We start from the raw sequence: 27,586 nt of genomic DNA on the forward strand, positions 1-27,586 counted from the left end.
AGGTATTCTTAGAATCCTAAGGAGAAAAATGTAGCTGGCTTTGGTCCTAAAATAGAGAGATACTCCTTACAGAAAAATTAAATTAGTGAAGCTAGGAAGATATAAGGAAGAATTATTTCCAGGAGCAGGAAGAGAAGTAGGGACTAATCTAAAAGAGGAGAGACTAATGGATTTTGGGGTGGAATTTGATGGGTAAGTTGTCAACAAATAATGATAGGAAAAAGCAAAACAACAATTCCAACAATGATTGGAATACAAAGGCCCGGGGTGGGAGATTAGTCCTGGTTCCAATACAACTTTCTATCATAGTGACATTCCCTAAAAATGAAGCCTAGAACTTTCTGTGCTAGAAACAGTTATTATAAACTGAGAATCAAGTAAATGTAACATTTTCTTCTTTCCAATATATAGTCCAGGCCTATTTAGATGTAATGTCATGAGATACATGGACAAAAAGAGAACAGTTCTTTGCTCCAAAATCAGATAAACTAAATTGCTAATACAGAACAAGGATAACTGGTAATTTCTCTTTCTCAGAAACTTCTTTTAAGAAGAGAAGAAAAGACAACTATTTACTTGTTTGGCTCTTGTTGGGTTACAAATAGCTATGTCAAAGAGACTAGCAAAGTAAGATTAAATCATTATGCCTTTTTTCTTACTAAAATATAAGACTAAGTTCCCAAAGGACACTAAAGAATACAACACGGAGCTGACTCAACCTGACAAGATATATTAAGAATCCAGAATGGTAATATTCTGGTAAATGACAAAGAAAACATTTCCCAGGATTATTTCATCACCTCTTTCTCTTTATATTTTTGGCTTTTTTTTCTCTTTCAGACTATCACTCAATCAATAACAACTGCTTATAAGTACTTCTTAAGAGAACAGATTTATGGTAGGAAGGAACATCAGAAGCTATCCAGATTAACCTTTCAATTTACAGAAAAGGAAATTGAATAGGTTACATGGGAAGTAAATGGGAGGATCAGATTTTGAACTCAAGCTTTTCTGCATACAAATCCACTTTATTTCAGTGCTCACCGGGAGTGACCAGTACCGGACAATTATAAAGGTGCTTCTCTAGAAAGGACAACCATTATATCTAATGAAATCGGGAAAGAAGCTACCTCCCAAGTTCTGTAACTGACCTGTTCTATAATTCTCAACAATAGCAATTGCTATAACTCAGTAACCATAATCTCTAGTTTGTTAATCAACTATTTAAAAGTTTCCCATGGAAATAAGGAAATGGTGGCTACCTTCCCAAGATAACCCATAATGGCACACTTATAGCTAATAACATAATTAAAAACTTGTAAATATTGCTTCTATAGGAAAATGGGTTCACAAGTCCAACCTTCACCACCATCAGCACATCTTCCCCAACCCTAATACTAGCTGCAAAGATTCCTGTGATGACTATTCATGTGGAAGACTGAAGTAGAAGAAAATACTGCAGTATATAGAGACTACTGGGACTAAAAGGGATGGGAGGGATTGGGCTCTCCTATGGCTCTAGCAGAGAGTCTGAAGGAATCCTACCTAAGTTAAACTATGGGGAGTGGGAAGCAAACAGAATGGAAGGAGATATTTCTGGCATCATGATGATCCTAATGCTTTGAGGAGAGGAGGGAGATAAGATGTTCTGGCAAGGGAAAAGAATAAAGAAATAAGAGAAATTGTGGGAAGTAATTATTTCCATAAAAAGACCTATGGTTGTAGAGTAAGTAGTTGCTCTATTCAAGGGTTCAGAAGTTAATTGTTCAGAAATAGGGCTTCATCTGGATCATGAAGTGACAAACAGGAATAATTATGCTGCTGTCCTAGGAACAGACTGCATTAACAAGCTTGGATTCTAAAACCAATCCTATGTGCTCTTCTATTAACAGAACTACAATAGATTTTCTCCTAGAAAACATCACTAAATATCCTAGATCACAAGTTTATTATGAATATGATGCAAAACATCCAGATATTTTTATAAAATACCATAAAACATAACACCCACTACTCATTACACACTTCTCTTTTTGTTCCATTGTTAACTTTTGAAAGAGATGCCTAATTTTGATGAAATATAATTTTAAAAACAAAATGTAAGTTGATGTTTTTATATAAACATATTTTGTCATTTTTAATGGATTTCAGTGAAAGCTGGTAGATGAGTAGTGGTTATAAGATGCGATTGCACAGAAAGAATTCTATCACAGAACTACCAGTTCAGTTGATTGCCTAAGCATTGGCTGAGTCAAAGAAACTAGGCACCAGGTTGTTAGCATCTAACCTAAACTCATACCCATAGTGCATTTTTGCCAACAGAGAGTCAGGAAGAAGATGATCTGTTCTCTAGGCCTTCCAGTTCTCAAGTTTTACCACACCATAAAACAATGAAACAAATTTCAAAGGCCTGGGAAAGAAAAGTTTTCAAGTCATGGAGATAAAATAATACATTACTGTTGTCCTACTTTGTTCTATATAGAAAGAAACTAAATTGTGACCAATTCAAAATTTAATTACAAAAAGAGACATTATTGAAGAGCCTCTAATTAGATTAGCCCCTTGAGAGTTAATCTTTCTTCCTTCCACAAGCAAAAGTACTGACTCAGGTGTCAGAAGACCTAGGTTCAAATCTTAGCCCCAAAACTTAAGAACTACGTGACCTTGAGCATAATATAGTCTTTCCTGAGCCTCAATTTCCTCATCTGTAAATGAAGAATTGGGATTGGATGACCACTGAAGTCCCTTCAAATCTCAGTCCATAATCCCATGGTTCTGCCATCTTATCTTTAGCCAATTTAATTTCTGAATGAGAATAATACCATTTTTCCACTACAACTTTTCTTCTTTTTTTTTTTATCAAAACCGGAGCACTTCCCTGGTAGCCTGGGCTATTCGACATACAACCAACAGTGAGAGTTCTGAGGAATGTTTTATCTCCCATTAAGCATTAGTTACTTTTTCCTCTCCTTTCCTTCCTTGTCTCACCTGACTTCTGCCATTATAACCACTGCAAAATTAAAATACTTTTGCCCTGATACTTCCTGAAATATCTATTTTTTTAAAAAAGAGAAAAGTAATATTCATAAAAGTTAAGTTCAGATGCCTAAATTTAAGCATCAAGAAATGATTCCCTTTCTGTGGGCTCATAACTAATCAGTCCTCCACTAACCAATAGTAGCGTATGAAGGACATATCCTATATTTCCAGTAGGAGTTCCCAAGCATGCAAATGGCCTAGCAAAGATAAAAGAACTTATCTTAAAACATTCTTCTTTCAAGCTTCTTTCTTTCTTTCAAGGTTTAAAACATTTTTCTTTCAGGCTGTCAAGACTGTACACATCCATCCACAATGTAAACCTCTGATCATACTTAAGATGACTCAAACATAGATATTCAAACCCATCTTGAAAATTAAAAGACATGATTTAATGAAAAGAAAATGTTTAAGGTAGAATAAGGTATCAGTTACTCACTACAAATTTAAAAAAAAAAAGGGTGAGATTAAAAAACAAACCCAATCCCAAGGCTGCTACACCAGTAAGATCTGATGATGTGTCAAAAACAATAGATGTGTCTCACTTCTATATTTGTTTAACACTTGTTCTTTTCAAGGGACACTCATCAAGGTTGAAAAGCTAAATGCTCTAAAGAATAAGATTATAATTAGAGGAACATAGAATAGTTTATCTCTCAGACTTGTGGAGAAGAAAGAAATTTGTGACCAAAGATGAACTAGAGACCATTACTGATCACAAAATAGAAAATTTTGATTACATCAAATTAAAAAGCCTTTGTACAAACAAAACTAATGCAAACAAGATTAGAAGGGAAGCAACAAACTGGGAAAACATCTTCACAGTTAAAGGTTCTGATAAAGGCCTCATTTCCAAAATATATAGAGAACTGACTCAAATTTATAAGAAATCAAGCCATTCTCCAATTGATAAATGGTCAAAGGATATGAACAGACAATTTTCAGAGGATGAAATTGAAACTATTACCACTCATATGAAAGAGTGTTCCAAATCATTATTGATCAGAGAAATGCAAATTAAGACAACTCTGAGATACCACTACACACCTGTCAGATTGGCTAAGATGACAGGAAAAAATAATGATGAATGTTGGAGGGGATGCGGGAAAACTGGGACACTAATGCATTGTTAGTGGAGTTGTGAATGAATCCAACCATTCTGGAGAGCAATCTGGAATTATGCCCAAAAAATTATCAAATTGTACATACTCTTTGATCCAGCAGTGTTTCTATTTCTATCCCAAAGAAACACTAAAGAAGGGAAAGGGACCTGTATGTGCCAAAATGTTTGTAGCAGCCCTATTTGTAGTGGCTAGAAACTGGAAAATGAATGGATGCCCATCAATTGGAGAATGGCTGGGTAAATTGTAGTATATGAATGTTATGGAATATTATTGTTCTGTAAGAAATGACCAGCAGGATGAATACAGAGAGGACTGGCGAGACTTACATGAACTGATGCTAAGTGAAATGAGCAGAACCATGAGATCATTATACACTTCGACAACAATATTGTATGAGAACCTATTTTGATGGAAGTGGATTTCTTTGACAAAGAGACCTAACTGAGTTTCAATTGATAAATGACGGACAAAAGCAGCTACACCCAAAGAAAGAACACTGGGAAACGAATGTGAACTATCTGCATTTTTGTTTTTCTTCCCAGGTTATTTATACCTTCTGAATCCAATTCTCCCTATGCAACAAGAGAACTGTTCGGTTCTGCAAACATATATTGTATCTAGGATATACTGCAACATATCCAACATATAAAGGACTGCTTGCCATCTAGGGGAGGGGGTGAAGGGAGGGAGGGGAAAAAAATCGGAACAGAAACGAGTGCAAGGGATAATGTTGTAAAAAAAATTACCCTGGCATGGATTCTGTCAATATAAAGTAATTATTAAATAAAAATTTAAAAAAAAAAAAAAGAAAAGAAAAGCTAAATGCTCTTTGCAAAACCTTTCATTAATTACATCACCTTATACTTCATCTACAATTTTCCTGTCCTCCATTCCTAAAAAGCAACAAGTTGCTTTCCTTTCTTTTCTTCTTTTCACACTAATAAAGTTCAGTTCTACAAAATCAACTTCACACCTGCATAGAAAGAAATGAAAGAAGAAAAGAATGATGCCCAAATTACTACCAAGAAACCACACTGAAGCTCAATGAAACTTCACTTCAGTTTCAAACCTTATAAATGACAAAGCTATAATAACTATGAACGAAAATAAATTATCTTTGAGAATTTCTTTTTTAGAAGCAGCAGAACTAAGTGCTTCTGTAAAACCAAAAGGCTAAAGAAACCTCCAACAATCAATGCACTTTTACCTAATTTTTGCTGGGGTTTTGATATAAGATCACCACTGCCAATGTCTGTGTAAATAGAAATCCAAGATGTCTAAATAGGGATCCATGATTTGCAACTTACTAGGAGAAAGAAGACAAATGAAACACCTGTAAATAATACAAAAGATCTCCCCAGATGATCTGCCCTCTCTAAGCTTCCCAATACCACTTCCTAAAAATAAACTGGTACTCTCTCTTTGCCTTTCATTATTTGAAGCCTACATAATCTCTTCCTGTATGCTCAAAGGCATTTTTTTAATAAAAACTTTTTTTTATTCTTTTTTTTAATAGGTTTTTATTTACAAGTTATATATATGGGTAATTTTACAGCATTGACAATTGCCAAATCTTTTGTTCCAATTTTTCCCCTCCTTCCCTCCACCCCCTCCCCGAGATGGCAGGGTGACCAGTAGATGTTAAATATATTAAAATATAAATTAGATACACAATAAGTATACATGACCAAACCGTTATTTTGTTGTACAAAAAGAATCGGACTCTGAAATATTGTACAATTAGCCGGTGAAGGAAATCCAAAATGCAGGTAGGCAAAAATATAGGGATTGGGAATTCAATGCAATGGTTCTTAGTCATCTCCCAGATCAAAGGCATTCTTACTGTCATCTGTTATTCCACCACCTTACCCCAAACTCTGAAGAATTCTGGAATGACTGCATGGCATGGGAGACACTGGCATAGGACTGCCCCGCATAGATAGCATGTCCTTGTAATGTTCTCTTTAAAATGTAATGTTCTCTATTTCGGTTTTCTTAGGGTCTCTGGGGGCAGCCTTCCTTTCATTTCAGTAATCACCACAAGTGCAGCCAAGTGTTAAAGTCCAAATCCTTTATTGTCTCCTTCAAAGTCTTATCTTCTTCACTTGGGGCTCAGCTAGTTTTCTGGAGGCCTTCCCAGTCTTGGTTTCAGTGAAGAAGAGAAGGAGGAGAGCCTGCCACCACGATGGTGTGATATGGGATGAATCAGTCTGAGTCCAAGGGTTTGTGCCCCAGCCTTCAGCCTCCAGCCTTCTGTCCACTTGTCTCTGAATCTCCCTGGCTGAGGCTTCTTGCTTATATGCCCCACACTGAGTACAAACCGATCATTATATCACTAGGAAACCATTATTTGTTGTAGGATTAAATCAAGGCTAAACTAGATTTATCCACTATCTCCTCAATTCCACTTAGTATCTTCTTTCAAGTTCTGGCCCATAATATCTCCTTGTAGGATTAAATCAATCATACTGAACCATGCTAAATTAGATAATTATTGTCTGTATCAATTCCACTGACTTGGTACCTTGTAAGAATCCTTTGTTTCAAGTTCAGAGTTCTGGCCCATAACATGTCCTCATCAAAAAAAGATGTTGTGCTCTATAAACAAAGCAGAAGTGAAGTAGCTCAAAAGAAACACAAGATGTATAAATTTAGGGACGCCCCCCGCCCAATGTTCACATGGACTATTTGTGCCCAACCTGTGGTAGAGGCTTCCCAGCTCATGTTGGGCAGCTACAGTTAGACACAATGAAATTTGACTCTAACACAATCATGTCAGTTTTGGTTCTCTTCACAGAACAAAGGATAACAATCCACCTCAAATTCCCATTACATCCCACTTCCATTTTCCTAACTTCAAGACCTGGCTCAAATCCTTTCTCACCATTCTTTTTTCCACCATTATTCCCATCTAAGCCTAGACACTATGGTCAAATGACTCCCAAGCTCATATTAACTCCCTAGAATCTCTCATGTGTCACCATTTTTTAGATACTCAGCTTCCCCAAGCACTCATCTCTTCCCCTTCTCTGACCCCTCACATGCAATAGGCCCTGGTTTTCAAGTCTTACAAATCTTGTCAGTTGCACCAGCATGACCTATTTCCCTTCAGTTACCTTGTCTTCATTCACACAACCACCATCAGACCCTCATGACTCTAACTTCTGAATTACTGCAACACCCTCCTAGTTGACTTGTCTTATCTATCTATCCTCCATAGAGCTGCCAAGTTGATACTCTTAAAAAAGCAAAGACCTGTTTATGTCACTTTCCACCTCAGGAAGCACTAGTACATAGCTCATATACTCATCTCTTTGGCTTTTAAGGAAAACTTTTATAACATTATGGATAGATTTGAGCCTATCCCTGTGTGGCTGTGAAACCAGACCTATTACCTAGAGATCAAAATTCAAATCCAAAGACTGATACAAGAAAAGGGAAGAGTTTTTTTCTGATTATGCAGGGACCTTAATTGCAAATTGCCTCCATGCTGGCCTATCAATGACTGTTTCTTTGTTTCTATTTGAATCATACATGTGTAATTTATAGACACTCAGGGGAAGTGGGCCATTCCTTTTTCAGTTCTCCTCTCTGCTAAAAGATTTAATAAAGTTTTTTCTAGATTGTTTCAGCCTTGGCTTTTGTTCCCAACCTAACACTTGTAAAGCAATCTGGTTTCAGCTTATCTTTCCTTAGGTTAATGCTATTACCCACCCTTCACACACGCTGGTCTCATCAACTGGCCTTAGGAGATATTCCTCATTTATGAAATCCTACTTTGAATCTCTATGCCTTTGCATAAGCAGCAGTACCTAGAATACATGCCCTTCTCTCTACCAACTCCCCAAAATCAACCAATCAACAAGCATTTATTATTAACAACTTACCATATTCTAGAGACTATGTTCAGAAGAGAAATTATCAAAAATGCTTGTATTCAAGAGAACTCAAGAAGTTCCAGAGATTCTAGGAAAAGTTTCCTTGCACATTGCTTTATCTCATTATGGGCTACCCTTTATTTCTTAATGTACTGATATTACTGCTTTTACTTGGAGATTATTGAATGTGAAAGAAATTTAATATTTTAACCCTCAAGTTTTATGATTCATTGTATCAGATATGAAACAATAGGCAGAAACAACACGGGAAATTATGCATGTGTATATATGTGTGTGTATATATACATGTCTATATGTACATATATTTGTAGGGTGATTTCTGGCAGAAACACCAGTATTCAAAGACCAGGAAAACCTGAGGCAGATATTAGAAGGGAGCAAAGATAATGAAACAGGATGTGCTGTCAGTTAGCCTCACTGAAACCAAGCAGAGTGAATCACACAATATGTGAAGGAGAGTGATGGGCAATAATAATCTTGGGAAGGTAAGCTAAAGTCAGTTGTGAAGGGCTTTCAGTCCCAAAGAAATTTATATTGACCCTAATCACAGCAGAGAGCCCCTGGAGCTTCTTGAGGAGGAGGGTTGAGGTGGTAGAAGGATGACATATATTGACCTGTGGTTTAGTAATATCATTTTGACAATATGGTAAAATGCAGATCAGAAAAGAAAGAGATTCAAGGTAGGAAAGTCAATTTAAAAGTTATTTTAATTGTCCAGGCAAGGACTTACATGAACTAATGCTGAGTGATGTCATCTACAGGATAATACTGTATATGGTAATAGCAAGATTATATGATGAATATGACAGACTTAGCTCTTCTCAGTGATGCGGTGATCCAAAATAATTCCAATAGACTTGGGATGAAAAATGCTATTCACACCCAGAGAGACAACTGTATAGACTTGAATGTGAATCATAGCATACTAACTTCCACTTGTTTGTTTGTTTGTTTGCTTTTTCTTTTTCATTTTTTTTTTTTCCTGTTTTGGTCTGATTTTTCTTGCACAATATGACAAATATGGAAATGTATTTAAATGGATTGTACAGAAACCTATATCAGATTACTTGCCATCTTAATGAAGAAGGAAATAAGGGAGGGAGGTAGAAAAAATTGAAATACAAAATCTTACAAAAATGAATGTTGAAAACTATCTTTACATGTATTTGTAAAAAAAGAAATACTGTTGAGAAAAATAAAAGATAGAAAGGCCCAAATTAGTGTCATTATAGTATGAATAGAGTTGGAGGAGGTGCTAGGGAAATAGAATCAAGAAGATTTAGCAAATTATTAGACGTGAAGGATAAATTAGAATGAATAGTTCAAAATGACCAGGGGTACAAACATGGCTAACTGGAAGGAACATGATACCCTTAAGAAAAATAAGGAAATTAGAGAAAAAAGTGATTGGGGAGAAAGAAATGCATTGCTTTGGACAACATGATTTAAAGAAGACCTAAGGAACATCCAACCAGTTAGAAATGTGCTTGAGACAGTCAGCAGCATGGCACAGGAAAAAAGATCACTGACTATGGAATCATCAGATCACATGGGTAGCAATCAGAACCAAGGTCTGAAATATAGTGATGGTTGTGTGAATTAGGGTATTCCTAACGCTACTATGTGAGGAAGTCATTTAAGCTTCTTAGAGCTTAATTTCCTCATTTGTAAAATTAAGCCGTTAAACTAAATAATCTGTAAAACTCCTTCCAGATCTATGATCCTATTATCCTATGATGCAGAACTGAAACTTCGAAGTGAAAGTAGAAATGAACATTAAGATTTGAGATTCATCTTCATAGAAAAGATATTTGAGTCCTTGGGAGATAACAAGATCCCTACTTTCCAAAGTTCAGTTTAGATGTTCCCTCCTTCAGGGATCTTATCCTGTGCTTTTCTGTTATTAGTGCTTTCCTTCCCAGAAAATACTTAGTATTTAAATTTTCTGTGTATATATTTATACACACACCCCAGTAAAATGAAAGCTCTTTTAGAGAAAGAATGGTTTTACTTTTGTCTTTCTGTCCCCAGATCCTAGCACAGTGCCTGGCACAATAAGTAACTGATAAATACATGTTGAATGAATTAGCATTTGCCCATCCTCACCAGGCCATTGTTCAGCCTTGTCTGATTGAATACCATCTATCACATCCTAACATGCAAAGTGCTGCTTGGGAATTAAAGATGACCTGGCCCACAACAAAATCAACCTGTTGAAATTCAGCAAATTACTTACTGCAATTTCCCAAATATGGACAACAAAGTTATTCCAAACCATCACCATATTTTAACTCCTACTACTAACCTCCTTTCTTCTCTTATCCCATTGTACACAACATTCTTTTAACAAGAAAATCAAAAGTCTATATCAGAATCAGAAGACCTAAGAATTGGAAGGAACTTCAATGGACATCTGGTCCAACCAATTCAAGAAAAGAATCCCTATTATAACATACCCAAGAAGTCTAACATCTGTTTGAAGAACTTCCAGAAGGAATAATCCACCACTTTGGAAGCAACTCATTACAATTTTGGACAGCTCTATTTTTTAGAAGATTTTTTCACATAAACCTAAAGTTGCTTTATCATAACTTCCATCCACTGTTCCTGGTTCTGCCCTCTAAAGGCCAATCCAAACAAATCTAATCGCTCAACATTCTTTAAATATCTGAAATAAGATAAGTTTCTATAGGCTAAACATCCCCAGTTTCTTCAACCAACTGTCATGACACAAACTCAAGACCCTTCACCATCCTAAATGTTCTGCTCCAGACACACTCTAGCTTATAAACGTGATTAAACTATGGTGTGTCTGGAACTAAGAATAATACTACAGATGAGATCTGACAGAGTAAATACAATGGACTATCACCTCCCTGTTCCCAAAGCTATGGATTTCTTAATGGTCCTGAATTTCTTATTGTTTTTCAAATGCAGCACTCTATATGTTCAACTTCATTCTTTTGTACTGATTACAATTTGTTTGAAATGGAGAAGAGATAAAACTGATGCAAAAATATATCCTATTAAAATCATCTCCATTATTTTTATTGTTCTGTGTAAGAAACAAATCAGCAGGATGATTTCAGAAAGACCTGGAGAGTTTTCCTCGAACTAACCTAACCCTTGAGTGAAGTGAGTAAAATCCAGAGAACACTGTATACAGCAACAACTAGATTATGTGATAATCAACTGTGATGGACTTGGCTCTTTTCAACAATGAGGTGATTCTGGCCAATAGTCTTGTGATGGAGAGAATCATCTGCAAACAGAAAGAGGACTATGGAGACTGAATATGGATCACAACATAGATGATTGTTGTTTGGTTTTTTCTTTCTCCTTTTTTTTCCTTTTTAATCTGATTTTCTTGTGCAGCATGATAAATGTAGAAATACGTTTAGAAGAATTGCACATGTTTAACCTATATTTGATTACTTGCTATCTAGGGAAGGGGAGAGAGGAAGGAGGAAAAAAATTTTGGAATACAAGATTTTGCAAGAGTGAATGTTAAAAACTATCTTGTGTTTTGAAAATAAAAAAGCTATTATTAAAAATATATATTCATCTCTAGTGAAAAAAAAACCATCTGTTTCCAAAAGAGCCAAGAACCTTATTGCATAAAACAAATCTTCAGTAATTGAGGTTGCTGAAGAGAAGAAAGCTGCTTTGCTAGATAAAGATGGTGATGAGCTTTCCTCTGACATAGCTCCACAGCAGCAAGCCAGACTGAGGCAAGGCCAGAGACATAGAGGATATTCTTACTCATAGGTAATAAGCCTCGCTGTAAGGGAGTTAGAGGAAAAGTCCTGCTAGTGGTGATTATACCTCACTCATTCCTGCTCCCACAAGGTACCTGAATGCCACTGCTCAACTGGCTTGGCATGACATATTCCAGAATATCATTGCAATTAAGAAAATGTAGCACACAATACTGATCAACATAAGATTCCAAATGTGGTACGATCTGTCAGATTACTGTGGTACTCTCTTCTAGGCCTCCTCCTACTGGGCATTATACCTCTTAATGTACAATCAGATTCCATTAGCTTCTTGGGACTACTATATCACAAGACCCTATGTCTACCAAACTCTCTAAAAGATTTTCCCCCATGAAGTTTTGTAAAGTTAGTTTTTAGAACTTGGGTATAAGAGATTATATTTATTGATGAGTATGCTGACTTACATAATAAACTGATACTGAGAAAATTGAGCAGAAGAAAGAAAACACAGTAACAAGCTAGGTTACGTGATAATCAACTATGATAGTCTTAGCTCTTCTCAGCAATACAATGATCCATGACAATTCTAATAGACTCGGGTTAAAAAATGCCATCCACATCCAGAGAATTATGGAACCTGAGTGTGGATCAAAGGATACTATTTTCATCTTCTTTTGTTTGCTTTCTTTTTTCTCGTGGTTTTTTCCTTTTGTTCTGATTTTTCTTTCACAACAGGTCAATATGGAAATGTTTAAAATGACTGTACATATATAATTTATATTACATTGATTGATGTCAGGAAAAAGTTAAGAGAAGGAAGGGTGAAAAATTTGAAACTCAAAATATTATAAAAATGAATGTTGAAAACTATATATGTAATTGGAAAAATAAAATATTAATTTTTTTTAATTTTACACATGTTTAATCTATATTGGATTATTCATTGTCTGGGGGAGGAAGGGAGGGAAGAGAAGGAGAAAAATGTGGAACATTTACAAGGGTAAATGTTGAAAACTATCTGCATGTGTTTTGAAAATAAAGTTATCTAAAAAATTTAAAATATATTTTATTTATCTCTATGAAATTTTAACCTATTAGGTCAAGCCCACAATCAATTGTGTTATAATTCTTTTAGATCCTGATACTGTCACTGTGCATACCAGTCATCTCTCCCAACTTAAAAAGCATGACAATTATGTCTTCATAAAGATAACAAATGTGAATGGCACCTAAGGAAAGATCCTTGGGGATACCTCAAAAAATTTTCCTCCAAGTTAACATTGGCTTTTAGGAATTTTTATGAGTTTGGTCAATCAACAAATTCTAAGTCCTAATGTCATCTAATTTATGGTTCTCAAACTTTTTGGTCTTAGGACCCTTTTATATTCTTTAAAAATATCTGGAGAGCCCAATGAGTTTTTGTTTATGTGGCTAGAGTCAGTTTAAACTAAAGACCTGATTGTTAAATTTTCAAAATGCACATTTGCACTTTGGAAATTGGCAAATGGTACAAATCTCTGTAAAGCTTTTTAATTGGTTGTATAACCTTAAGAAAATGATGGAAAAAATGTTAACAATGCAGGTTGAACTTAAAAGTGTGGAATCAGTACAATGAACCAAAAAGACATTTACTGGAAACTTCTAGCTATATCTATCACTACATACTATATTAGAACTTGAAACTGATAATTTTATAAAATATGTACTTACTGATTCATTTTAAAACAGCAATAATGAATCTATTATGTTAAAATTAAAAGCATATTTTTATGAAAAATATTTATTTTCCAAAACAAAAAAGTAATGAGAGGCATAATTTTACATATTATTGAAAATTTGCCTAATGTATAGCTTTAGAGATGACATCTAGATTTCCTATTTGCTTCTATGTTTAATCTGCTACAATACATTGTTTTGAAGTATATGTAAAAGATCTGGCATTTTGTGTGTGTGTGTTTATATACATGTACATATATATATATGTGTGTGTATATATATATATATATATATATATATATATATATATATATACATATATATCTATCTCACATACATGTAGCTGGAAAAGGGAAAAGTTTTTAAACGGGTCAATAATGTTTTTGTATTATTATAAAAATAGCTTTGTGCTCAAAGACCCACTGAAGAGTTCTCAGAGAACTTTAGGTATCTAAAACCCACATTTGCAGGATCACTGATCCATCTTTCCACAAGTACAACATGAGGGACACTGAAAAACGTTTGTTTGAAATGTTATTTTGTATGTATGGCAGTCCTTTAAACTACCAGTTCAGTAATCTGGACAAAAAATACTAATCACAAATATCCTTGATAATCCAATCTGGCTTTTAGCACTTTCTTTTTGAAATACTCACATACTACTTCTTTAATCATATGTTGTAGATTTCTCCTGGAATTTAATTCCAGCTTAATATTGTACAATTTGATGACTCCACCTTCTTTCTTTCTTTCTTTCTTTCTTTCTTTCTTTCTTTTTCTGAAAAATCAGGATAATAATTTACCAATCAAAGAATGGTAGGTTTAGAATTGGAAGAAATCTTAAAGAGACTATCTAACCCAACCTTCTCATTTTATAGATAATAAAACCCAAAACATTCCATGGTTGACTAGCTACTAACTGACAGATGTGAAGAGCAAATAATGTCTGAAGTTTAAAAAAAAAAAAAAAGATAAACTAGAGTCTTAAAACTATATGTAAGCCAGAAAGCTGGAAATTACTAGCACAGTTTTAGAACATATTAATAAGGGAATGGTTCCTTACAAAGCCAAACTCCAATTTTTTTTAATCATTTCCAAAGCTCTCCTCTATAGCAAGAAACCTCTCCAATTCTTGACCATTTTTCAAAGATCACTAATAAAAAGCTCAGCATTCACATCTCCATTTCTTCCATAACCCTGAATGTAGTCCATCTGATTTAAATACTCCTTGGTTTTCTCTTATTTTCTCAGTCCGAGCTTTCAAATCCCTATTAATCATTTTGTTCTATTCTTCCCTGTCCAAAAATCATTCTTCTTGGAAGAGGAAGAAGAAAAAAGAGAAGGAAGAGCAGGAGAAAGAGGAGGAGAGAAGAGGAGGAAGATGAAGAAGGAAGAAGAGGAGGAGGAAGGAAGAGGAGGAGAAAGAAGAGGAGAAAGAAAAAGAGGAAGAGGAAGTGGAAGAGAAGGGGGAAGAGGAAGAAGGAGGTTTTTGTGACACTGATGTCTTCTGGTTCTCCCCCAGTTTGCCTGAACATTCTAATAGTCTCCTCAATTTTCCTTGAGGTAATGTCCACTAAACATATGCATCACAAGTAGTCTTTTCTCCTCCTTCTATTTGGTCTCCCTTGGTATTGTCAATTCCCCAGGGTTAAAGTATTATAGTTATGCAGATGAGTCCCAGATCTATTTATTCAGCCCTAACTTCTCTCCTGACTTCTAGTCTCATACTACAATCATGTCAAACTGGATATTCCAGAAGCAAGTATGTTGCAAACAAAACTCAATGTTTCTCACTCCTAAATCTTCCTCTTTTTTTCCAACTTTTCTATTACCCTTAAATAAACCAGCTCCTTTCCAATATCCAGGTTCACATCCTCAGTGTCATCCTCAGCTTCTCACTCACACTCACCCATCCACAATCCAATATATTACCAAGTCCTGTCATGCCTTGGTGCAGGCATGCCTACCCATGGACTAACAGCCCTGTGTTTAGTCTCCCTATGTCAAAATTCTCCCCACTGCATTCTGTCCTTCATTCTGATCTTGACAACCAACAATCTTTCTAAACTACAGATCTAACTTTGTCATCTTCCTATTTAGTCAATCTAGTGATTCTTTATTATCTCCAGGATCAAATATAAAATCCTCAGTTTGAGTTTTAAAGTCCTTCACTACCTAGTCCCTTTGTACCTATTTAGTTTTCTTATACTTCATTGACCTTCTCGCTATTCTTTCCAGATGACCCTCCATCTCCCAATGCTGTACCTTCTCATTATTTGTCTTCCATTTGTGAAAGGCTCTTCTTCCTTCCCTCTACCTCCTGGCTTCCTTCAAGAGTCAGATCCAATCCCACCTTTATCCAAGAAGCCTATCCTAGCCACCTACTGTTAGCACCCTCCTTCTGAAATTACCTTCCATTTATACTGTACATATCTTGTAAGTACATAGTTATGTATATGTTGTCTTCCCTATTAAATGTGATCTTTTGGTTAGGGACCATGTTTTTATCTTTCTTTGTATCCTCAGTGCTTGATTCAGAGCCTGGCAAATAGTTATTGCTTAATAAATGCTAGGGGACTGACTAATATCCCCATCCAACACAATCAGCTGTCCAGTTTCTATTAATCTTCTCGTCTTCAACAAAGATAAGCCCTTTTGCTACTCTTTCCACAACCTGCCTCAAGATGTTGAGACGAAAGAAATCATCCAATTCCTGGTCATGAGGCTCTCTAAATTAAACTAGGCTAGTATTTCAAAGATGGGCATACAATCTATCCTGTGACTCGTACAGAAGCTTTTCCAATTATATAGAAACTCCTAGAGCATAGCCCTCAGAAATCTTCCACGTCAAAAAACAGCATGAGGGTAGAACTTTAGCTTGGGTAAACTATGTGAAGTTTGCAATACTAGGTAGAGAGCTGTCTAGGTACCAGGAAGAGCCAGTTCAGATACTATCCCATACATAAAAATACAATTTGACAAAAAGAAAGGTTATTGTGAATTTATCACATAACCAAACCCCAACATTTAGTGCCAGATTTCAATGTCATCATTTGATGTCTACCTCAAATCTCATCAAGATCACCTTGGGTCCCTTAATATTCTCCACAGCACCATGCACAATTCCTTGCATATAAATAGGAAGCATGAAAAAAAAAAAAAAAAAAAATAGGAAGCATGTTCATTCATTCAAGAAGACTTTATTTAGTATCAACTATTAAGGCACTAGGTTAGACTCAGGAGATATAAAGACAAAAATGAAATATCTACAACATCAGTCTATACAAATTTATTAGGGAGGAGAATATGAGGCTGGGATTTTGCACCCTCCCTCACTTCGATCCAAATCACTTGAATGTCATGGCATCAACTCCCTGGTGCTCAGGGTTATTTCCAGAACAAAGGACAAATACACTACCTCAGTAAGGACTGAGCAACACAATCTTTCTTCCTTTCTTCCTTTTTTTTCTTTCTCTCTTCCTTCTTCCTTTTTTTTTCTTTTTTCTTCCTTTCTTTTCTTTACTTTATCTTCCTATGGGTGCTCTGCCCAAAGGAATATAAATTTTGATCATGGAAACCTCACATGACATCTGGGGTTCACTAGTTTGATTTTTTTTCTTAAGGAGCAAGCCTTAAACTCAAATCACTCTATCTAACGTAGACCAACAAAAGGTCCTAGACAAAGCCCACTTAGTCTCAGTTGGGCCCAGACAAACCCAGAATGAATGCAAATAGCATATGTTTCTCTTTTGGCCAGAAACCCTGAAAGTCTTCCCCTCCCAGATTGATTTTTCTTTTTTAACTAGGTAGAAAAGGTCATTCTTTGCCTCATTTATTTCTTACTTAGTCTTAATCACAGAATGGGTGGTTCCCTCAGTCAAATTGAAACCAGTTAAAGACCTTAATTTTAAAAGACCAAGGTCTCCCACTTTATCTAGAGCTATTTCCAAGCATAGTGATCTATATCTAGCCACTGGCCCTACATGATTCAGGAGAAGAAAGCAAGAGTAATGATCTTGCACAGCTCTCCCTCACTTAAATCGAATTCACCTGCATGTTATGGCATCACCTCCCTGATCTCAGGGTAATCTTCCAAGCATAAGGATAATCAACAAGCATTTATCAGGATTCTATTATGTGCCAGATACTGTGCTAAGCACTGGAAATACAAAAAAAAGGAAGGCAGTCCCCAGTTCTTGAAAAACTCACAGTCTCATGACAAGTAAAACAAGTAAGTACAAACAAGCTATGTATGGGATAAATAGGAGATTATCAACAGAAGAAAGGTAATACAATTAAGAGGAATTAGGAAAGCTTTCCTGTAGAAAGTGGTAATTTGAAGATAGCCAGGAGTCCTCAATGAACTTATGTTCTATAGAGGTAGGACTGGATACAATATAATTTGAAGGACAGAGTACTAACAACTGGGGAGATCAGGAAAGATGAGAAGAGACACTAGACCTGAGCCTATAGGAAAAATAATAGATTCTAATTGGTAGAGATAAGAAGAAAGGCCTATATAAATATTTAAAGACTGAAGATGAAATGCCAAGTTTTGGAACAACCAGGAGACAAATTTAGATTAAAGGAAAAATGCAAAAAGGTTATTAACATAAAATAAATGTGGAAAGGCAAGCTGGAAAGAACCAGAGTGAAAACCTTGAAATGTCAAGCTGAGGAGTAAATATTTTATCCTAGCACCAACAGAGGCGAAGAGCTCATTAAAATTTCTTAAAGAGGGGAGTGATGTGATCAAACATGTTTTAGGAAGATTATTTTGCATGACAAGTTGCATGAAAAGTGAATCTGAAAATGGAGAAATGGGATACAGTGAGACTAATGAAATTATTTCAATAAACCAGGCAAAAGGTGATAAGGGGCTAAACCAAGGTGGTAGTCCTACAAATAGAAAGGAGAGAAATTAAATGGACATTACAGCCATAAAATTTATAAGGTTTAGCAATTAATCAAATATTGGGAATGGGAAAGAAAAAAGAGTAGAGAGTGACTCTACGGTGGTAAACCTGGGTAAGTAGGATAGTGATAATGTCAGATACCTTTAACAGAAAGAGGGAAGTTTAGAAAAGGCATAGTGAATGAAGTAAACTGTGAAATCTGTCTCACAAGAAGGAGACAGTGTTCTAAAAATTGAGTGAAAGTAGACTGTGTAGAAATGACCAGCAGGATGATTTCAGAAAATCTTGGAGAGACTTGCATGAACTGATGCTGAGTGAAATGAGCAGGACCAGGAGATCATTATATACTTCAACAAGAATACTATATGATGATCAATTCTGATGGATGTGGCCCTCTTCAATAATGTGATGAACCAAATCAGTTCCAATAGAGTGGTAATGAACTGAACCAGCTACACCCAGGGAAAGAACTCTGGGAGATGACTAAGAACCATTATGTTGAATTCCCAATCCCTATATTTTTAACTGCCTGCATTTTGGATTTCCTTCACAGGCTAATTGTACAATATTTCAGAATCCGATTCTTTTTGTACAGCAAAATAACGGTTTGGTCATGTATACTTATTGTGGATCTAATTTTTACTTTAATATATTTAATATCTACTGGTCATCCTGCCATGTAGGGGAGAGGATGGGGGGAAGGAGGGGAAAAATTGGAACAAGAGGTTTGGCAATTGTCAATGCTGTAAAATTACCCATACGTATATCTTGTAAATAAAAAGCTATTTAAAAAAAATAAAGAAAAGAAACAATATAAATTAGAAAAGAAAAAAAAAAAAAAACAATGTGAGAACCAAATCAGTTCCAATGGAGCAGTAATGAATTGAAGCAGCTACACCCAGCGAAAGAACTCTGGGAAATGACTATGAACCATTACATAGAATTCCCAATCCCTCTATTTTTGTCCACCGGCATTTTTGATTTCCTTCACAGGTTAATTGTACACTATTTCAAAGTCCAATTCTTTTTGTACAGCAAGTAACTGTATGGACACTTATACATATATTGTATTTAACTTACACTTTAACATATTTTACATGTATTGGTCAACCTGCCATCTGAGGGAGGGGGTGGGGCAAGAAGGGGGAAAATTGGAACAAAAGGTTTTGCAATTATCAACGCTGAAAAATTACCCATGCATATATCTTGTAAATAAAAAGCTATAATAATTTTTTTTTTTTTTAAAGAAAGAAAGCAGACTATGTTCCAGGGCCAGGTTTCTTTCTCCAAAAATCACGTGGCTTACAAGGAATGGGATCTTTTCCTTGTAAGACTAAGTTGGGGCCACTTTGGCAAAGAAACTCCCATGTAAAGTAATTTAATAATCCTAAAGATGTGGTTGGGTTGAAACTTTTTTCTCATTTATACCTTAGGATGTAAGGTCATTTGTCCTGGTCTAATCAGGGCAAAGATCAAGCCTATAAGGAATGTTAGACCAGGCACCTATATAATTCTTGCCTGTTAACTGAGCCTTGCATCTCCTTGTCTGCCTCTCCTTGCCTACCTGCTTGTGGGGAAGGAGACACCCTTTCTCTCATAAGAAAATTCCTTTCTGCTTTTGCGCTTGAGAAATCTCCTTAATTTATTTGATTTAGTTGAGCCGGTGATCTTGTCCCACACAATAAGTAAATATTCCATTTCAAACATGTTAAATTTGTGATGGTTTGGGGATATTCCTAAATTTCAAAAGGTATATCTGGAGTTCAGAAAAGACATTACAGATGAATAAATTATTACAGTGATTTTGATGAACCTCAATGAGCAAACATTTGCTATGAACCTATTATTTGTGGAGCACTGCATATAATCAACAACAAGTAGATGTAGTCTCCGCCCAATAGCAGCTTATAATTTCATTCAGTGGTCTATCTCCAAAGATACACAATTGATAAACAAATGCATGGCCAACAATTGAATATACACAAACGCTAAGGGAGTAATCACAGGTAAATTATGGCCTGGTTTTATTAGTCTAGAGATACTTTATAGAAGAAGTAAATGGACGCTAAGTTTAAAGAAGAAATGTTCAATTTAAAGAGAAAAAAGAAAGCATTCTCTGTATTAAAAATATGGCTGGCAAAAAGAATAACAAAGAATGGGGGGAGGCACTTAAGGAAAAACACAAGGTCAATTAGAGAATTAAAGAAACAAAGAAAAAGAAGCATTAGGAGAAGAGAGAGTTGCATTTAAAAAAAAAGTCAGGTCCAGTTTCTGATGTCAATTATGGTTTTGATTGTTGAGAAGACAGACTAAAGGATAGGTTTAAAACTAGAAGAATAAAAATGTTTTCTTTGTGGAGAGGATTTGAGCCCAGATCTGTGATTTCTTTATGCATTGAGAACTTCAAATGAAGAAACTTGTTCTACCAATGCAGATCTCATAGCAGACCAGGCACTGGGCTTAGAATCGGGAAGACATGAGTGTAGGTAGTCCTCTCCTCTGAAATTAAATATGGAGTTTTGGACAAGTCACAATCTCTCTGTGCTTCAGTTTCCTGTCTAGAAAATGAGGGGTTGAACTCAATGATCTCCGAAATCACCTCAAGATCTAAATCTATGAACCTATGATTTAGATTTTATAGTCTTCCCCAGATACTGGGGAAATTCAATTATGAGGTCCCCTTTGGTGGGTGTATTGGGCAGAGACAAACGGAAGAATTGATAAAAATTATTCCCAGAGGCGAGTAGAAAGAAGGCTTAGATAATCAGTTTAGTTCCATGGTACCACCCTCTGGAGGTAATCTAGTCAGAAATCAAAGTTAAATCAAGTCCCTGAGCCTAAATTACTTATGACCCAGCCCAGGGCCACTGCCCTCCTTTGGATCAGGCAGCCACTAGGCTCTAGATACTGTGGTATCTTGACCTTTACCCCTCCCCCATGCCTCAGAGTATCTCCCCTAGCTCCACCATGCTTCTCAATCCCACTTCTCTTCCTTTAGGGTGCTAAGTCCTTTTCAGGATTTGGCCTGCCAGCTAAGGACATGCCCAACCCCATGGGATGCTCCCTTTCTACTACATAATCTTGAGTTCCACTGAGGAATTTATCTTTCATATACTCTCCCACTATTTCATATGCACCATTCCTGGTGTCTATATATCCCTTATTTTTGTCTGTAACCTCTTCCCTAAATAAACCTGCCATTTGCTAAAGACCATTATGAATTCTTCACTTGACCCCAAATTGTGGTGCTTCTTCTAAAGCATATTATCTGAACCTGAATAACATTTGAATCTCCAACAGCCATATCACAATGACTTGTCCAGGGTTACATAGTTAACTGATGACAAAGGAAGAGCTTGAGCCCTGGTCTTCCTTATTCTCTACCCACCACACCATACTATTTCTCAATGGGTAAGTTGGCATGGACTAGTGCTCTCCCTATAAAAATAGGGAGGAAAGAAAATACCATAACATAATGAGCTACCATGATAAAGTAGAAAGCATACTGAACTGGAAGTCAAAATACCTGTATTCTAGTCCTTTTTGCCAGCAGATAGGTTGTATTCTTAAACAGTTCACAACCTTTCCGGGCTACAGTTTTATCAGATCATAGATTTAGATCTGGAAAGAATTTAGGGATCATTTAAACCTGGAAAAAAACCTTAGAGATCATTTTGTCCATTGCACAGTGAATAGAATGCTGGTTGGGCCTAGAGTCCAGGAGACCAAAATTCAAAAATCAAGTCTCAGACACCAGTTATTGCCCCTAAGCAAGTCAGTTAATCTATCTAAATCAGTTTCCTCATCTATAAAATAAAAATAATTTCAACTTCCCAGGACTATGAGGATCAAATGATTTACTTGGGAAATACTTTGCAAACCTTAAGGTACTATATAAATGCTAAACAATTATGATGATGGTAGATATAACATCTGAAGTTCAGAGAAAATATTAAGCTAGTTACCTGAAATCTAAGACATAGTGAAAGAATTTGTATTCACAACCTCTCAAGCACAGAGAGGTTGTGATTTGTCCAAAACTCCACCACTATTTCATTTCAGAGGAGAGGACTGTATTCATATCTTCCTGATTCTAAGTCCAGTGCCTGGTCTGCTATGAGATCTGCATTGGTAGAACAAGTTTCTTCATTTGAAGTTTTCAATGCATAAAGGAATTGAATTCCTTCTAATCACAACTACAATTCATACATGCCTCATCTGTAAACTGAGGGTATAACCTTTTCAGATTTAATTAGAAAAACAGAACAGAACCAGAAGAGAGAGACAATAAAGCACTCACGTGCTTAGAAGAGATGTGAGATAAAATTGACTTAAGATGACAGGAAAAGAAAATGATAAATGTTGAAAGGAATGTGGGAAAACTGAGACACATTGCTGGAGCTGTGAACTGATCCAACTATTCTAGAGAACAATTTAGAACTATTCCCAAGGGTTATCAAACTGTGCGTACTCTTTGATCCACTAGTGTTTCTACTGGGTCTATAGCCCAGTCTTAAAGGAGGGAAAGGGATCCATATGTGCAAAAATGTTTGTAACAGCTTTTTGTAATGGCAAAGAACGTAGATGCCCATCAGTTGAGGAATGGTTGAATAAATTATGGTATATGAATGTAATGGATTATTGTTCTATAAGAAATGATGAGCAGGCTGATTTCAGAAAAACCTGAAAAGATTTACATGAACTGATGCTAAGTGAAGTGAGTCGAACCAAGGGATTAGCAACAAGATTATGTAATGATCATCTGTGATGGACTTGACTCTTTTCAACAATGAGGTAATTCAGATCAGTTCCAATGTAGAGAACCACCTGCATCCAGAGAGAAGATTATGGGGGCTGAACATGAATCACAACATAGTATTTTCCACCTTTTTTATTGTTATTTGTTTGCTTTTTTTTCTTTCTCATTTTTTTCCCTTTTTGAGGTGATTTTTCTCATGCAACATGTTAAATGTGGAAATATGTTTAGAATTATTGTACATGGTTAACCTATATTTGATTACTTGCTATCTAGGGGAGGGAGGAGAAAGAGAAAATTTTGGAACACAAAGTTTTGTAAGGGTGAATGCTGAAAACTATCTTTGCATGTATTTTAAAAATAAAAAGCTATTGTTGTATTTTTAAAATTACCTCTCAAAAGGAAATAAGTGTTGATGATACTTTAAAATAATTCTACAGCTCAAGGAATACTTAGCTTCTGAGTTGGGAACTACCAAAATAGAAAATATTTATAAAGAATCAAGAAAAGCAATCAACAAGTATCTATTTAGCATTTAAAATTTTTCTGGCCACTAGCTTACAATCAAATAGAGGAGACCAAAAAGAAAAAAAAAAATGGTAAAGATAATAAAAAACATAATGAAGTTCTAAATTCCATGACACAAAATAAGGTCTAAAGTTATCAGAGAGGACAGACGTCCTAAAAACTTCATGGAGAAGAGAGGCTCTATCCTGGAAGAAAGAAAAGGGCATTACATAAGCAAAGGCTTCTAGAGAAGCAGGAGCTTTGGGGAAACACTGAGAAGATTCTCCTGATTAAAGCAGACAATGCATGTTGTAAACATGAGAACATGCTCATCACACACTATGAGCATAAACTTTTTTTATGTTTATGGAAAATTGGAAACATGAGATAGACATGTTATGGAAGACCTTTGAAACCAAGGAAATGGTGCCACAATAGTTTTAAACATAGGAATAAATAAAATGAAAGGAAGCCAAGAACACTGGCTTTGTGGTCAAAGGACTTGGTTCAAACCTCAGTAGAGATATAACCTATAAACTAGTGAATTAACCTCTTTGGGGTCTAGTTTGGGACTTCCAGACTTCAAAGTCATGCATCAACTGAAATATGGATCAGGATTTCCCTCAGCACCTGGGACTTACTGCCCTGAAGCAACACGTCAAGTCTTCTTGTTCTGAACCATCCCTCTGAAAGGTCCCCCTCTCCCATTCATGGAGTATCCATTTCATGAAAGGGTCCAAGTAAGCTTTCATTCTTTTCCTTTGCCTGTATTCCAAGTTCTCTTTTATATGTTGTTTTACCTCAATGGAATGTAAGCTGCTGGAGAATAAAAACAGTCTGTCTTTTATGTTTTTATTTGTATTGCCAATGCTTGGCACAGTATTTGGCACATAATGATTAATAAATACATTTCTCTCCTTCCTAATTTCCTTTGTTTATAAAATGAGGCATGGAAATAGAGATCTCTAAAATTCCTTCCAACTTTGTCTGTGATTCTAGTATTTGACCTTTGAAGAAATCTCTTTCTGAGCCTCAGTTTTATCACTTATAGAGCATGATGGAATAGATGACCTCTAAGTTCCTTAGAATCCTATGATTCTATTAATTAGTCTGGTTAGCAGTAAACATGATAAACTGAAAGAAAGTCATCCTCCTACCACACAGAAGCTGGCAAAGGATTATTTTCACAGCTGTAAATAGGGTTCTATTTCTAACCCTCTACTATTCAGCTTAATAGTGCCTTTTTAATTTTAACACCTCAATTAATTCCCTGACTCTAGTAATCACTACTAATTTTATGTGGTATCTTAAAAGGCATCATCTGAATTGCAGTTCTAATCTACAACTGAAAAACTAACCAAAAAATTAATCTGGAGGTCAATCAAAAGAAAAAAAGACAGTTTGTGTAATAGGCCTTTAACTGTTCACCTTATTTCCTTTATTTCAAGTTCAGTTTTCTGATTCTCAGTTTAAGTTTCTTACCACTATGTGCCTTTCTAATCAGCTATGCTTAACTAGCTGCCTTCAGTAAAATCAGGCATATAAATGTCTAAAATTTTGGGCAAGCTTGACTATTTAAAGTGTGAGAATAAAAACCAAAGAATTACATAGCCAAAACTATATTGGAGTTCATCTAGAGCAGCTAAGGAAAATGAGACTCATGGCCTTGAAGTGTTTTTGCTTATTCTATGGTTATGCCAATAGTTACATATGGTAGGTTAAACAGCTAGTTAAATGAAAGGGCTAGGATCTCATTCTTGAGTTTTCTGATTTTTCAATCTAGTGGTCTGGAAAGACTATACCACATTGCTTTCTATGGATTAGTCTTAAATCTCAATACATATTCTAATAATAATAATAATAAATATTTATGGAGCATTTATCATGCCAAGGGTTTTACAATTATCTCATTTGATCCTCACAACAGAACTATTATCATTCCTATTTTACAAAAAGGGAAACTGAGGCAGGCAGACGTTAAAGTGGCTTGTATAGGATCATATAACTAGTGTCTGAGGCCATATTTGAACACATGTGCCTTATTTCATGCCTGCATGTTTGTTATCCTGCTGTATCTATTTTTCTTTGCTAAGTGATGGGACTTTTGTGAATATAATGCAGCTGTCCAGGAACACATAACAAGAAACCTATACATTTTTACTGGAGAAGAAAAATGAACAAGCTTCTTAAAAATACAGCTAATATGGTGCTAAATTACATCTGATAAGACATAAAACAAGTTTGGGAGGTGAATGTCAACAAGCTAATGCCACATTGCAAAGAAGGAATCTTATTACTGCCTTTCCTCAATAGGCCACAAGTCAATTGTCTCAGCATGGGTTTTCAACCTTCAAGACCATCATTGAATGAATAAATGTTCATTTAGTTACTTTAGATCTTCCTGAGATAAGATTCTCTCCTCACTTTTATATTGGCCAGGGAAATCCACTTCAAAATTGACAGTAATACAATAATGAAGGAATTCACTTTTAAAAAACACCATTTGAAAACCTGACCTGTTCTGCAAACACTGCTTTCTGGGTTCTTTCACCTTTCAGGAGACCCAGCCAGGGAAATAAGAAGGAAATGTTCAAGTTTTTGCGTGCAGTAAGCACTTCGCATGCCAAGTGTCAAAAAAAAAAAAAAAAAAAAAAAAAAAAGTACGCTGGCGCTAAGGATCCAGAATCCGGCTTCTCCATCCATACCTAAGCACAGCCAGCCACCTGTTCTCTCCTGGAGAACTGCTAAGAAGTGCCTAGAAGGTGAAGGAGGCTCGTGGCAGCTATCAAGATGTGTGGACAGGTACTCGGGCACACACACCAGGAAATCAGCCACAGGACACACATCCCCAAAGCCTTGTCCCGCACGGAGAAGGGAGACAAGCAGCCCAACAAGCAGACGGAACTATCAAAGTGCAGGTAACACCATTATACCATCACACCTCTCTAGCCACTGACACCTTTCTGGGACCTCCTGGAAACCGCAAGCCAGCGCAAGGACAGCCGACTCATCCATGTGCAGCAATCTCCCCGCGCTTGGGTCGCTCTCTCCCTCCCACACTCGCTGGCGCTCCCAGCGTCCCTCCAGTACCCTCGCGAGCACTCTCACCTGCCCGGTGATGCCGGTGATGAGAGCCACCTTCCTGGACTTGTCCATCTCGCTATCCCCGTCGCCCCGGTCGCTTGGGCAACGTCCCCGGTCTTGTGCCATGTTTCTCGAGGGTTGGAGAGGAATGCGAACACCTGGGGGGCAGTGGGGACACAACGTGTGTGCCTGCGGGGGGGTGTGAGCAGCCTAGAGGAGGGGGAGGGGCAGGATAAGGAAGAGGAGGGGGAGGAGAGGGCTTAGGGTGCCCGCGCCGCCAAGATCACAGAGCCCGGCCCACAGCCAGACACTGACAGGGGAGGGAGGGGAAAAGGGGTGTCTAGAGGGGAGGGGACAGAGCGGCGGGTTCTGCCGACCCTTACGTCATTTGCGTCACCCACCGACGTCCATCGAAGCCCCGCCCATTTCCCCCCTACTCGAGGCTGTGGAAAGCCTTCGAAGAGCAAAGAGCGTAGTGGGCGGAGCTACCCTGTATCCTTCAGCCGCCACAGCTGTGGAGGCGGGGATAAAGAGAGACCCTGCCCTGCCTGCACCTGACTCCGCCTCATCCCGCCATGAAGTTGCGCATGCGCCTGGGGATGAAAGGGAATGAGGAAAGGGAAGAGAAGGCGAGAAAGAGAGAGAACTGCTGCGGAGAGTCGGGGACGCCTCTGGAACCCATAGTGGTGGGAGGGGAACCTCAGAAGGATACACGAAGACCGGAAGCACCGATCTCCGTTCTGTCACACCCACTTAGGGGAGCTCTAAGGAACGGGAGCATAGACCCCAAGTTAGCATCCTTTTGGTGTCCTTTTTTTAAACCCTCCTT

The 27,586-nt window shown here is 36.7% G+C and overlaps 1 protein-coding gene across 2 annotated transcripts in view; it reads right to left on the bottom strand.

The window, feature by feature from the left end:
• Positions 1-27,236, bottom strand: part of GMDS (GDP-mannose 4,6-dehydratase) — a 741,335-nt gene extending 714,099 nt beyond the window's left edge. Inside the window, exon 1 of one of the 2 annotated variants that reach the window (XM_051970786.1) lies at positions 26,782-27,236. In XM_051970786.1, the coding sequence (XP_051826746.1) occupies positions 26,782-26,883 (102 nt within the window). In that variant the 5' untranslated portion in view covers positions 26,884-27,236. The remainder of the gene's footprint in view (positions 1-26,781) is intronic. The other variant, XM_051970785.1, reaches the window with a different exon arrangement.
• Positions 27,237-27,586: the final 350 nt, after the last annotated feature.

This window comes from Antechinus flavipes, chromosome 1 (genome assembly GCF_016432865.1).
Source record: "Antechinus flavipes isolate AdamAnt ecotype Samford, QLD, Australia chromosome 1, AdamAnt_v2, whole genome shotgun sequence".
NCBI lineage: Eukaryota > Metazoa > Chordata > Mammalia > Dasyuromorphia > Dasyuridae > Antechinus > Antechinus flavipes.